Below are 15,522 nucleotides of genomic sequence, written 5' to 3' on the forward strand. Positions count from 1 at the left end.
ATCAGGGCCATGCTTGAAAGAAAGGTTTAGTATAAAAGTGTACAGAGACTCCCAAAACCTTCTTCCCTCTGAACAGGTTAGTGTCAATATGCGTTGTGTCAATAATCTCAGTTATATGACGCAATAACCTGGATCTAGCCATTTTCATGGAAAAATAAGAAACCCTTTTACTTTATGCTGGTTTGTAACACAGTCATACAGTAAAAATATAACAGAAACCTGTCTCAGTGTTTGAAGGTGCCTGCTTATCTAGCAGAACCGAGACATTCTCTGTCTGCAAAAGTGTCTTATGTCAGTTGAAGAGGAAACTATTAAAAATTAGCTACATCAGATAAACAACAATAATTTTAACAATCATTTACAATAAATCTGAGTGTTACATCTGGCTGCTTTTGATCCATCCAAGCATATTGCAGATTCTGTACTAAAAAGATAAGGAACAGTATAGATTCAAGCTTGTCACTTGCATGCATTATTCAGCCATCCATTCAATAACAAGGCTGCACAGTTTTAGCACTCCTAACATGCCAGTGTCAAGCGAAGAGCAAAGCCAAGAATATTTTAATCATATCTGTAAAAGATATATGCTGAGAGATGTTGGCGGAGCTAAAAGGAGGAACCAAACCCTTCGATTCACTGACTGAGTAAACAAAATCATATCCACTTACATGGGTCTCCAGTCCATCATCTGCACTTTTACATTATAACCTGAATAAAAAAATGTGCAATCCTTTTCTTCAGTCCAGTTAAAATGAAGGCTTGCTCAAATGTTGCTCGCAGATCCGCTGTCATGTTGCCAGGAAGTGCAACAGTATGACAAGTAAAGGAAGAAAAAAAATTAAAATCCACAGGGGGTGGAGTATTCTAAGGAGGAACCCAGGAATCCTGAGTGCTAGGGAATTCTAGTCCTCCTAGGCTGCCTCAAGCCTCAAGATACTGCCTCAGGCTTTTAACCAACTGTTACTTCTTATTTCATACAGCACCTTATCCATCACCAAATTTCCGCATCTATTGCAGATCCCGTTAACATGTTGCAACCTGATCTCTCTGCAGTTGAAGAGAAACAGCACCAGTCTCTCTCTTCCCTGTGATCGGAGAAGTGTGTGTGACTGAGAGAGAAAGAATGCATGTGCATGCCTGTGTATAAGTGTGTACGGGGGGGGGGTTAAGATTGGCTGTGTGTGTGTGTGTGTGTGTGTGTACGCTCCCAAGAGAGGCAAAAAGGAGGAAACACCTTGTTAGATCTCCCATTACTATACCAGAGCCTAGGAGTTCTCTTACAAAGCAATTGCTGGGGGGGGGGGGAGCGAACCATCCAACTGCATAGTCTGATGAGGCTGCCTTATACAGAGTCAGGTTATTTGTCCACCTAAATCAGCATCATCTGCACTGATGGGCAGCTGTGCTTTAGAGTTTCAGACAAGGTCTTCCCCAACCCCACCTGGAGACATCTGGGAATGAATCTTGAGTGCTGGATTAAAACATTTGGCCAGTGATTTTCACAGGATTTGGAAGGACTGCCCAAGGATTAGATTAATCTTTTGAAATTGGGTAAATTCTATGACTTTGGAGATGGAGCTGATCTGCAAATACAAGGTGGTCAAGGTTCCCCTACTTTCTTCCCTTGCTCTTGCACCTCTTGGAATGATGCCATATCAGGATGTATATGGCTATGTAAACTCAAGCAAGAGCAAGGGGAAAGGCTGTTCTTGTACTGTTGCAAGTCGGGTGCTCGTCTGTGATGGGGGACCACCAAGGGAAACCTGCCCAGACTTCAGCAAAATCTGGAGCTGGCCGGATTAGAGAGAGGCATAAACATTCCTGATCTTCCTGGCTTTGGGGGATTGAGCCTCTTTGTTTTGGTTGCTGCTTGTGTTTTCATTTATTATTTTAATGCCTTGTTTGTTTATTTATTTTAAATTGACATCTATTTTGTCAAGAAAACCATCCCGGAAACCGCTGCTGAAAGGTGGTCCTAAAATCTGACAAGTAAATAAATAAGCATGCTGTTGGAAGCCAGAAATGTAGAATCTAAGGGGCCTAGCAGTTCTAATAGGTAGACTTGATGTTGGCTAAAAGAGTCTGGGGTTTTCACTAACCCTCCAGAGTAGTTTTTTTTTTTTTGCAGGCCACAATGTGGGAAAGGGGGAAGTTGTGTTGAGCAAGTAGAAGCTAAGGAGTTCTGGGTCTGTCAGTGCTTGGATGGGAGGCCACCTGGTAACCATCTGTATGCCACCTTGAATTGCATGATGGAAGAAAGATGGGACGTCAATGAACTAAACAAAGCATTAACTATATGGTAGCTAAACATAAAGGGACGTGGGTGGCTCTGTGGTCTAAGCCACAGAGCCTAGAGCTTGCCGATTGAAAGGTCGGCGGTTTGAACCCCCGCGATGGGGTCAGCTCACGTTGCTCAGTCCCTGCTCCTGCCAACCCAGCAGTTCAAAAGCACATCTAAGTGCAAGTAGATAAATTGGTACTGCTCCGGCGGGAAGGTAAATGTCATTTCCGTGTGCTCTGGTTTCACCAGAAGCGGCTTAGTCATGCTGGCCACATGACCTGGAAAAACTTTCTGCAGACAAACGTCGGCACCCTCAGCCAGTACAGTGAGATGAGCACCGCAACCCCAGAATTGTTCGCGACTGGACTTAACTGTCAGGGGCCCTTTACCTTTACCTTTAGAGAAACATAACTGAAAGGTATGAAGAGAGAAACAAACGAGAGTGCCTGGCATCTCTTGGTCACCAACACGCTGTTGAATGGGAGCATGGTAAGATGGGGGAAAGGAAGATGTGGCAGCAGTGGGCAGACCTGCTTGACGATGTAAACTCATTTGAGATGCAATTTGGAGGCTTCATAAGACTTTCCTATGTGGCTGCTCTCCCACCCGCCACCCGCCATCACCATCCTCACATCCCAGTCGCACTTTAACCATTTATGACACAGCAACTCAGGATAATTGGGGGGGGGATAGAGCTCATTTGCAGTGCTTGAGTTATAGCAGAAAGGTAGTGGTTCCTTTCCCTCCCAGAACTCTGGGAGAAAAACAAGACAAGATACCCCTGTAAGACAGGATGGTTTCTGCAACTGTAGTATGCGAATCAGTCTGTGGTTGCGTGTTGAGTTCCACAGTACCACCCCCCAAAAATTCACACATCACACGTTAATTTTTGTTTAAGGTTTTTGGCATATTTTTTGGCCACAACTTTATTAAAATACAGAAAATGTGAGTGGTTGCTTAGGCATTGGTTATGACTATCTGTCCTTGCCCCCAAGGGCAGAGCTGGTCCCTTCCGGACACCACCGGAAGCCAGAGGACAGAGCTGGTCCCTTCCGGGCACCTCGGAAGCCAGCGTGGGAAACAAGTATTGGGTGAGAAAATGAGGCTGGGACACAGACCATCACCTCTCACCCTCATGTTCCGGTGGGGCTTGCACGGCCCAAGCCCGGCACCACGGACAAGGACGAAAGAATGGCAAGCCCCTGGATTCCTTTAACGGAATTCCCTTTCGCATCATTTGGAGGGATAGGCACCTTACCCCTCCAAGCACCAATTTAACCAATGCCTAACCGCCAACCTTACAAGTTGTGACGATTTGCTACGCAGTAGGCAAAAACCAAATGGCAACAGCCAATCAGCCAAATGGCAAAATTCCTACCAGGCCCCCGCTCAAAGGCGAACGACCCCATGACAGGCATAGCAAGGTCAATTGAACCCAAGAACCACCCTATAGAAGGGAGGGGGGGCGGGTGATCCGATGCAAAACGGCCAAGAGGATGTCCTTTCGTCTATCTCCTCTACTTATAGACTCTGACCCCTCCTCCGAATTGGCAACACTCAAAAATCCCCAGCAACCCATTTAACCCTTTACAGGCTTGGGTTCCCAACAAATTTGCCTAGTCATGATGGTGGTCTGTTCCCCAACCGCAACACGTGCTCTCTGCTAGTGAGAACACGCTTTAACACTCTATTCCTTGGACACACCCCGAGCTGCTTCTAAAGGAATCTACCAGATGAAATAGTGAAAATGTGCACATTCTTTACAGGGTGATTGTCTGTGGTCAGAGGGGATGACACTTAGGCAGACTTTTAAAATAGAACATCACAGGGTATAGCTTTACAGTTTTAACAGAGCTGGATACTCATTCAGCTGTTGCTCAAGAAATATGAGATATTACTGTACAATAGAAGCTTAGTGTGCTTTTTTGTTGTTCTGCTGTCAATCTAACGTGTTTTTCTGAAAAGGAAATTGAAAAAGCAACACTCGCAAAAGAATTGGAACATGTAGTCGCTCTCTGTGTGCGCATTATTTATTTCAAGTTTTTTTTTTAATTTAAAAAATAGTTTGCCTGAGAAAATGTTTGTTCCTCATCCTTTTCGGGGTCCACACTATCCCTTCACCAAGGAGATCAGCCGTGGCAGAGACTAGAGACGCTCCACCTAGTACACACTTATTTTGGGACTAGACAGAGTCTCACCCTAACAGAGAGGCATGTTGCATTTCACGTACCAATTTTAAAAGGACTTCCAAAAATATTTAGTCGCAATGTAGCTAACTCTTCAAGGAAAGCCTCAGGACAGTATCAGCTACAAGAATATTTAGTTCAGAGGAGTCTGCTGCCTCTCAAATAATAGCAAGTTGCAAGGCTCGAGACAATGATGCAATGCCTAAGGATAAACCCAGTACTTCACCAGGCCCAAATTTAACTGCCAGTTCAACAGATCTTTTCTGTATTGTAAGAAATACTCAAGGGACAGACTGCATCAGAAATTAGTCTAGGACGACAAGTCAGCAAGCGTGCAAACAAATTGATTTTATATTGCAAAGGCCATTAAGTCTATAAATATACAATTCTATGATTCTTTGTTGAGATTTCTGTATAGCAGGGGGTTGAACTCAATGACCCTCGGAGGGCCCTTCCAACCCTACAATTCTGTGATTCAATTTTATAAATATTTAAATAAATTATGTACACTTTTTGAGTGTCTTCTCAAAAATGCTTCAAATCTTTGGAATTAAACTACTGCATCTCCAATTGCTAGTACTTAAGTTTTGCATTGATGAAAACATTATTTATTTCAATAATATGCAGATTAGGAGGAAGGGATGATAGAAGGGAAACTGTTCTCTGGATGTCCCCAAAGAAGAAGCTATGGGAAAGTTGGATGGGAAGGAAAATGTCAGTTAGGGACTGCTAAATAGTGGTCCGTAGAAGAAAATACCTGCTTTGCTGACTTCCACATAAAGCAACTAATTTAATTGGGGGGCAGGGGGAGAACATGATACAACACAACATGCATAGTCAAAGTCCTGGCTTATCATGGCTCAAGACAGAGATAGCAAAGGAAAGCTGAATGAGGGAGAACTCAGGTAGGAACACAGAATCATGTCAAAACTTAATTCACTATTGAACACAAAGATGCACACTGGGACTGTTATGACTTTCTTGCACCAGATGATTTATATGCTGAGGCTGCTGATATATATTACATTCATCCCCATGACAGTCCACTGTCACAGAACATTGTCAGTTCAAAATCCTCTGTAAATGGAACACTGCTTGTGGAAAAAGCTGCTTTAGTTAGACATCCTTTATTGTAATCATTTTTTATTTTTTTTGCACTCTGGAAATCTTTCATGAAAAAATAAGAGTTGACATCTAAAAAGTGGTGAGATACGTTGATTCCTCTTAATAAGCCTTTCACTACATATTTTCTGAATCAGAATCCAAGGAGAATGGCAGAACATAGTCAATGAATGTGTGCTGTTAATCATCAGCGCTTCTCCAGTGGTACTGGCTAAATTGTAATCTAAACTGCTTCATGAAGTTACCACATAATACTATGGGACAGGAACAGAGGAGGTCCTCTACTAATTTTGACCAGCCACCTTTTTGGTTAGTTAACCCCCTGCAGTCCCCAATGCTAAGTCCCATGCTGTTCTGAAGGGTCCCTTTAAAAAGTTGAACTCGAATTTCAACATCACTGCTCACAAAATATATTTTCTGCACTGCTGCTACTGCTTTTATGGCTTTTCCAAAGCAAGCCTTTGTCTGTAAGCAAAGCCAGCCACCTTCCTCCTATGGCCAATAAAAATGCACTCTGCAACCTTCACTTGAGCACTGTGTCAAGTGAGAAAGCCTTCACATTCCATTAAAATACTTATATTTTTCCCCTCTTGGTTTTATAAAGCAGAGATTTTTAGAATCAGACTGAGCAGGGTATTGTGATATTAGAGAAAGCAAAGCAGAGCTCTAGCTGCAACAAACACTTTACATCTCGTTTTATTTTTACATCTGGTCCTTCTTTTTACCCTCCCAATGCCTGCCCCGCATTTACTTACTTACTTACTTACTTACTTACTTACTTACTTAATTCATTTTGTTGAATTTGTATACCATCCTTTATCCAAACACCACAGGGCAGTGTGCAACATAAAAATACAAAATGAGAACACAAAATACATAATAAAAACAACAAGAAGAAAAATAAACTAATAACCCCCAAACCAATAACCCTCCTCCCACAAACACATTCAAAGAGACATGGAGTTGTTGATCAGCCAAAGACCTGATTAAAGTTTTGCTTGGCACCTAAAGATATGCAATGAAGGCAGCAGGCAAGCCTTCCTGGGGAGAGCATTCCAGAAATAGGGAGCCACCACAGAAAATACCTTTTCTTGTGTTACCACCTTCCAGACCTCTCGTGGAGCAGGAAATGAAGAAGCACCTTAGATGATTATCACAAGGTTTGAGCTGCTTCATATGCAGAGAGGTGGTCCTTAAAGTATAGTGGTCCTAGGCCATTTAAGGCTTTATAGGTCAAAACCAGCACTTTGAATTGGACCTGGAAACTAACTGGCAGCCAGAGCAGTCAGGCCAAGACTGGTGTAATATGCTCAAACATGTAATATGCCCTGGTGAGCAACCTGGTTGCCAAATTGTGCAGTAGCTGAATCTTCTGAACTATGTTCAGAGACAGCCCTACATATACTGCATTGCAGAAATCTAACCTAGAGATTCAAACCTAGACAGCATCTTAAAAAGTAGAGACATCACCTTGCCAACAAAGGTCCGTATAGTTAAAGCTATGGTTTTCCCAGTAGTGATGTATAGAAGTGAAAGCTGGACCATAAAGAAGGCTGATCGCCGAAGAATTGATGCTTTTGAATTATGGTGCTGGAGGAGACTCTTGAGAGTCCCATGGACTGCAAGAAGATCAAACCTCACCATTGTTAAGGAAATCAGCCCTGAGTGCTCACTGGAAGGACAGATCGTGAAGCTGAGGCTCCAATACTTTGGCCACCTCATGAGAAGAGAAGACTCCCTGGGAAAGACCCTGTTGTTGGGAAAGATGGAGGGCACAAGGAGAAGGGGACGACAGAGGACAAGATGGTTGGTCAGTGTTGTCGAAGCTACCAGCATGAGTTTGACCAAGGGAGGCAGTAGAAGACAGGAGGGCCTGGCGTGCTCTGGTCCATGGGGTCACGAAGAGTCGGACATGACTAAACGACTAAACAACAACAAAACCTAGAGGTTACCAGAGCATAGCCAAAGCTGATAGAAGGTCAAAGGTTCTGGATCAGTTGCTTTCCCTTGAAGCTCAAGTGGCCAAAGCTGTGCCACTGAGGCCATTTGAGCCTCAAGTGACAGCAACTGCTCCAGAAGCACTCTCCAGCTATGCACCTGCTCCTTCAGAGGGAGTGTAACCTCTCAGCCACTAACAGGGCCTCAGTCTTATCTGGATTGAGCTTGAGTTTGTGGGCTCTCATCCAGTCCATTACTGAGGCAAGAAAACAGTCCAGCACATCCATTGCCACACCTGCAGATGTAAAGTAGAGGTAGAGCTGTGTGTCAACAGCATATTGCTGACCATGTACTCCAAAATTCCACTCAGCAGTTTTGTGTATCTCTTACAAAGCACAGGGGATAAAACTGAACCCCAAGGAACCCCACATGGAAGGCTCCATGGGTCAAAGAACAATCCCCAAGCATCACCCTCTGGAAATGACCATCTAAGTTGGACCGGAACCATCACAAAGCGGTGTCACCCACCCCTATCTTGGACAACAGAGTTATTACACATGATCATATTTAGTCACCCTTTTACTGTTTCTATAGAGAACAAGTAAAAGCTAACAAAGAAAATTTAGTATGCCCTCATATAAAACTTACCTTTTACTTCCCGCTTTCTGTAGTCTATCACTTGACATTTCAAAGAATGCCAAGGCAGATTTGAAAGGAAAGACAATAACATTCCACTTTTCTTTTAGGCTATAATCTAATGTCAATTGTTTTAGTATTTGCCTGGCATGACTCGTGAACTTCAGTAAACATGTGTAAACTCCAGTCTCATGACTTACAACAAATACCAGTCTCACTGAGTTCAATCGGTTTCACTGGCAAATAAGTGTGCATCAAACTGTGTTGCAAACCAGTATAAGTGGGGACAAAACTGCAGCCCATGTGCTGCACTATGTAAATAGTCACAAACAATGTATTTAACTGTTTAATATTTGGCAGCAAACATAAATACACACACATATATACCCTGGCATGCAGAATTTATTTTTAGAAAATATGTCATTCTTTCAAGTCACAGTCAGTCAGTCATTCATTCATTCTACACCCTTGCTTACAAAAAAGCAACACAATCTCACTAGACAATTTAAGTTTTCTAATCAACTCACGGATAAAAGTAGTACCCCCAACTGTGTATAGTAAACAATGCACTGTGTCACATAGCTTAAAATTACATAAACTGGCGAAGTATCTTACATCTACAGCAATTTGTTCAACTGCACACAAAGTAATTAACTGAACTCTGATGGAGAGTAGGAAGGGGATCAGGATGCCTGTACGAGTTCATCAATAACGGAATATATAATATGTTGGCTTTACTAATCCGTGTTTATCCCCACACTGGATAGCAGCCAAATTTCTTACAGCCCAGCCCAATCCTCAGACCAGTTAAAACCAAAATATTTGTACTGAAGCCAATTTAGCCCTGCTAAGGTTAATGAACGAGATCAGCTTAAATCCTAGTAACCAGGTAGTACGCTGCGCTGCCCACAATGGATGGTAGGGCTACATTAGATACAACACAGTCCTGAGAGAAACCAGAACATTTCTGACGAATTATTGGCAAAAATAATGAAAAATGCTGCCAACATGTTCTAAGTCAAGGCATCCAGTATGCCAACAGCTATTAAACCAGATGCCATTAATGCTGCTTACCTCAAAATTATTTCTCATCCCATTATGTGACCATTACGGGTTAGGAATTTAGTTCAGGGAGCAGTAGCATTTCCACAGAACATGGAGGCATGTGTCCAAAAGGGGGAAGTAAATCATCCGGGGGGAAATGATATCACTTAGACTTTCATGTTGATTTAAGACAAAAATTATTAACACTTCAAGATTTCCAGCTGAACAAAGGCAGGGGAGGAATCCTCTTCCTGCATCTCTAAAGGGGCAGAGAAAGGAACTCTCATCACTGACTAAGAGAAAGTGCAAAGACCTTGGGAAAGATTTTTGCTGTAGTCTTTCTAACAGTTAGGAGTCATTTAAATTAAGCTATATAGAAAACCATATGAAAATATAAAAGATACAGGATTGACAACAAAGGCCAAAAGCAGCTTTTAACGTCATCAAACTTTTGTTTTCAAAATAATATTTGATCTAATCTACAGTAACATTTTTAAAAGGGGGAAACAAGGTCATCAGCCAATCAACACAAATCAGTAACGTTAGGAATGGAACTGGTAACTATTTAGATATCACACCGAACAGCAAGGAAGTTTACTACAAGGAAGTTTTCCTATGTTTAAATCATGCCACTGAACTTCAGTAAAATATGAATTCCCTGCAGATGCTATAGCAGTGAACACAGATCTGCCATAGATAAAAGTTGTACTAAAATTTCAATAAAAATTCCTTGGGCAATTCCGTTCTAGCATCCTGCACATTAATGGCTTTAATTAGATATGCTTTTCGTAAGCCACCCAAGCCACAATTCTCTCCCATTCATATCATAAACATTTCAATTTGCTTCCCGCCTTCCCGCCACCGTCACCCCCGCCTGTCACTTAGCTCCATTTCAGTAAGTTATCTGATGCAAAGCTACTGGACTAAATCAACAGCTGGGGGGTGAAATTGCAAATGGGTTCATTATCAAAACTAACATAACCAGAAGCATCTGCAAGCTTGAGTTTATACAGCAGGATAAGATCCTTGCTGGAGCTTAGGGGACACTCCTTTAATCATGTACAAACTCCAGCTGATAATTTATATTTGCCTCAGCCACACTCATGCAGGCAGTTCATAATGAAGTTGGGAATGCTCTAATAGACCAGTCTAAATTGGAATAGCCATAGCAGAAGGATAGGAATGGTTTGTTTCCTTTCTTCCAACCCACCAGTATTACAATCCACCAGCCGTCCTAATAGAAACGGGTCATTTTTGGGGTTACTTCCTAGTGACATATGCAGTCCTGGCTACAGTTATGTGCACAACTTAGCAGCTACAAACTGTTCGTGTTCTTGCTAATCCTCTATGCCAGCCTTCCCCAACTTTGTAGTGCAGTAAGTACAGCTCGTATTATCCCTGGCCATTAGCCATTTTGACTGGGGCTTTTGGGAGTTAAGAGTCCAATAGAATCAAGAGAGTACAAGACTGAAAAAGAGTGCTTTACGTAGAACAGAATTTGCACTTCCAAAAGGAGATGCCTGCAAGGTCCAAATATTTATTTATTTTATAAAAGTTTGTTGTTACCACCGTCTCATAAAATATCAGGGTAGTGTTTCTTTATGCATATCTCTAGACTGGGCATGTGGCTTAGAACTGTTATAAACTAGCCATTCAGAACCAAACCCTCTCCTCATGCCATCCCAATAATAAAGATTAGGGAAGGAAATAAGCAAGATCAGTTAAAAATTAAAATGGGGCAAACCCCCCTTTGCTGGTTGGATACAGTTTGCAGGCTTTTATGCAAGGTAGTGGCTTATAACTAATTATTTCACCGCTTATTGCAAAGTTCTGCTTGAGAAGTGCCAGCCATGGCTTTTCCCTTCCTTTCCCTTTCCAGTGGTTGCTCCAGATAAACAGGTTTTAGTTCTGGTTCACAACCCCTGTTTTCTGCATGCTCTTTGTGATCAATTTCATTTCCAATGATGGTTTTTGACACTCTGGTGGAGTAAGAGATAATCTTCTCCTCAACTTCTAATTAAGCATGCAGAGCTGACAATGATAACCTACACATCCCTGACTGTCTTATCGCTTTGGAAGCTCTTGAGGTTTCCAATTCAATTTCCAGCTCCTCTGATCACACAAGAACAATTAGGGTGGAAATGCAAACACTGCAGCAAAGTGTGCTTCCTTAGGTTTGCTGCAGTACCCGAGTTCAGCCACAGGTGGCAGCAGTCAAATCTTTATGGGGCTGGAGGGACACATATAAAGCTACCCTCCCACAGTGGTGATACAAATACAGGTTGCATCTAAGTCACAACATTAAAAACTTCTTAGGAACAAAACATTAAAAGTTCTGAAGAACTTCAGCCTTTTACAGGGTTTCCACCAGGTTCAGCTGAGACAAAAATGCATTGATAAAGGAGGGGAAATAAAAAAATTCCTCGAGTTTGTGCTGAGTGGCATTACTAATTCCAGCATAAAGACTCTCCCCACCATCTTTCCTTTGGACAGTCTTTGTGTAGGAATTGCCTTCTTGTTGACTTGCAAGTGATCCATGCTAGAATACTTCGTTGGCATTTACACCCACAACTGCAGTTTATGTTATCGGAAAGAACAACAAAAATGCATTATCCATTTAGAGTGCTTGCTGGCTTTTCCAAAACCTACTGAAGCAGATATACAAAGAAAAATGGCAAAAACAGGGAAAAATAAAACTGCTTTATATGCACTGTGGGTTTTCAACTCAGCTTAGATTGTTTCACTTCTACAGTTCACAAAATATAGATGTGATTTTAACATCTCTGCATTCAAGAGCAAACACCTGAAAAAGGAATGGAGAAATGGAAGCAAATGAGAAACGTGGAGCTATTCTAACTTATTACTCCTAAAAGAGAAAGAAGGAGAGAGAATGAAGACAAAATACTGCTAATGTGTTTTAGTCTCAGGTATGTTAAAGGATATTGCAGACTATAGTGGTTCAAAATGACAAACACTGAACCTAAAAAGAAAAAAAGTGTATCTGAATACCAACATAGCAAAGGTTCCCCTGATTTATGAGTATACATTGAGAATACCTTTGAAAAGGGAAAACAAACAATGAATTGCCAAGGCTGAATATTAGTACTGTACATTAGTACTGGTACCTCGGGTTACATACGCTTCAGGTTACAGATGCTTCAGGTTACAGACTCCGCTAACCCAGAAATAGTACCTCGGGTTAAGAACTTTACCTCAGGATGAGAACAGAAATCGTGCTCTGGCGGCACGGCAGCAGCAGGAGGCCCCATTAGCTAAAGTGGTGCTTCAGGTTAAGAACAGTTTCAGGTTAAGAACGGACCTCCAGAACGAATGAAGTACTTAACCCGAGCTACCACTGTAGTTCGCTGCATTGCTTCCTCTCCTCATTTCTGCTACAGTTGTACCTCAGGTTACAAACACCTCGGGTTACAAACACCGCTAACCCAGAAGTAGTACCTCAGGTTTAGAATTTTGCCCTAAGATGAGAACAGAAATCGCAGGGCGTCAGTGGGAGGCCCCATTAGCGAAAGCGCGCCTTGGGTTATGTTATGTACTGAGTTGAATAGGATCCAAAAGGCAGCAGTCTGATTGGTCCTAGAACAATAGGGTCCAGAATGCAGCAGTCTGACTGGTCCTAGAACAATGCAGCAGTATGATTGGTCCGCAGGAGCCACCCAATCCAGCTCCAAATGGAAGTGAATCTGCAACCTGATTGGGCTACAGGAGAATCCCAGAATTAGCCAATCACATGCGGCCAATTGTTTAAATAAGGTATATAAAGCAGATATTTTAGGGAAACTTTCATTCCTCACTACTATGAGCTGAATAAAGAGCATGAAATCCACACTCGACTCTGAGTATATTTCAGGTTAAGAACAGTTTCAGGTTAAGAATGGACCTCCAGAATGAATTAAGTTCGTAACCCAAGGTACCATTGTACTTCCTGATTAAAGTCAGTAGAGGCTGGTGTATTACAGCAACCAGGGCTTAGCTCTACCAAGTGGAACTCCAAGCAATTTTTAGAAAAGGTTCTCTCAAAAATCTCGAAGCCACACTCTTTCCAGTCCCACCCATATTATTCCACAACCTATTTGAGCATTTCTGTCAGTCTCCCATTCTCTGACCCATCTGTTCTCTGCACCACTCAGCCAATCTCAGTCCAAAAGTATCACTATGGCCAGGAGGTCCCAACAGACCCTTGGTACCACTGGAGGAAGGCTACATATGCTGGCAAGAGGACCAGAAATGGGCTGGAGGCTGGGGATCAAAGAGCTACCTTAGAATGGGCAGGCACACCAGTAGAATAAGCACTGAGGGCAGAAATCAAGGAAAGTGACAGGTGGGATCATACTACTGCTTATTATTTATCCTATGCATGCTCATTTCACAATTCCTTGTGAAGTCAACGTAGCTTACTTTCAGCAGTTTTAATCTGCAAAGTTATATTAACTCACACGCATCGTTGGCCAAAGATAACATAGACATCAGTCTTTAGCACAGCACAGAAAAACAATCCTGGCTGTGGGCGGGAAGGAAAATAACAAGAGCATGCTCCCGGTGTGCATCGTACTGAAGCAGAACAGCATAGCTTTCTGCTATGTATGACCTGCTTGCTATTTGAAATGTGTCTGTGTCTGTTATTTATTTATTTGTCTCAAATATTTATACCCCACACTTTCTGCGTCCTTACAGGGCAGCTTGCAAAATGAATTAAGTGCAGGATTACAAGAAGCAGCTTCAAAAACTCTAGCAATAATACAGCAGCACAGCAAAGAAGGAGAAGGAGTCTAATCAAACTAAAAATAGGCAACAGCTGGGATTTTAAAACCTGGGAATCTTTAAAGATGCTTTGACTGGCACTACAATAAAAAGGCAGGTATCAGTCAAGCCTGCTTGGTCAGAGTGTTCCACAGAAGAGATGCCACCACCAAAAAAGACTCTCACTCCTTTTGGCATTTCCTGCAGTTGGCCACTGGATTACCACCACATTGGCCCCCAATGGGAAGGGAGAGGAGGATAAACCTGTAAATTTATATTGTCCCCAAATTAAATCAATCTCTGTCCTTATTTTTTGGGAGAGGGAAGCTCTGAGTTAATCTGACAGAAGCCAGGAGGCGCTCATGTATCATCTTTTTCCTGTTTCAAAGGATTTTTAAGTAGTTGGTTAAAAAAAAAGTGTTATCAACAGGTAATGACAAGCACATGTAGGATAGCCTGTTCAATTTTCCAGATCTTTAATGGCTACAAATGAGTTGTGTTGTACAGATGTTAAGAAATTGACTGCCACTCCTCCCCCCCCAAATCTACACCTCAATCAGGCGCCCAAATTAATACACTGAATACCCCCAATTAGCCCCACCGTGGGAACTGTGTATACATGAAGATTAGCAGCCCCCTCCCTGCAAACATTCAGGGTGGTATTCAACTAAGTTTTACTCAGAATAGACTCACTGAAATGAATAGACCTAACTTCCTCATGTACATTAATATCAGTGGATCTATTCTGAGCAAAGCATAGCTGAAAACCACCCTATGCTCTGTATAATATGTGGATACCAGGTGGTGGGTCTAGGTGGTACAGCCTGCTTTCTGGTGCTCATGTTTGGATTCAACTAACGAATCAAGTTGGATGAATAGGCTTATTGTGTTGTACCCTACAAAACTATTTGTGGCCTCCAAGAATGTGGAGATGGTATTAGGGGGGTCTTTCTTTCAGATCTATTGTGTCCTATTGAACAATTTGGAGTCTCAGATAACATGGAGACTTCACTAGATAGGGAAGCTGTTAGCATTTTTAAGCAAACTGATCTGATTTCCACTTCTTGGACTAATATGTAGATTTTTGCATGTATTTGATCCCTTAAAAACTGAGTCCCAAAGACAGTTGGGTGGTACCTTGTATATGCCTCCTTCCAGCAACTCCTGTAACATATTGCCCTTCTTTCCTTTGGACCACATCAGTAAGGCTGAGAGGGGGGTCTGGTGGTCTGGGCAGCTCATGACCTCCATACCCACTGCCCAGATTTGTACCCCAGGGAGGTCACTTGGGTGCTGCTAATGCAGCAGTTTGACTTCACCCCTGGAGGCACATTCCATTGTCTCTCAAGACAGATGGACAGCAACAACAACATTAGCATATCTTCCTTCCTATATTTCTTTTTGAACAATCCATGTATCACATACATACTTGTCAGGGTTTCTGGGAGAGAGGAGGAGATGACAGAGGAGACGGAGAGCGAGTGGGAGGAGGGGCAGAAGGATGAGGAAGAAGATGACGGAATTCTGAGGGAATCCACGAGTCTGAGCAGCGAGTCA

At 42.4% G+C, this 15,522-nt stretch overlaps 1 protein-coding gene across 5 annotated transcripts in view; it reads right to left on the reverse strand.

The window, feature by feature from the left end:
• The window catches only part of KIF26B (kinesin family member 26B), a 270,354-nt gene that overhangs the window by 113,455 nt on the left and 141,377 nt on the right, over window positions 1-15,522 (reverse strand). Inside the window, exon 1 of one of the 5 annotated variants that reach the window (XM_081905780.1) lies at window positions 669-1,045. The exons of the other annotated variants lie outside the window; for them this stretch is intronic. Coding sequence (XP_081761906.1) covers window positions 669-688 — 20 coding nt within the window. The 5' untranslated portion in view covers window positions 689-1,045. Of the gene's footprint in view, window positions 1-668; window positions 1,046-15,522 lie in introns of those variants that run through there. 5 annotated transcript variants of the gene reach the window in all.

The sequence above is a fragment of the Podarcis melisellensis genome (genome assembly GCF_964234715.1).
Source record: "Podarcis melisellensis genome assembly, chromosome: 3".
NCBI lineage: Eukaryota > Metazoa > Chordata > Lepidosauria > Squamata > Lacertidae > Podarcis > Podarcis melisellensis.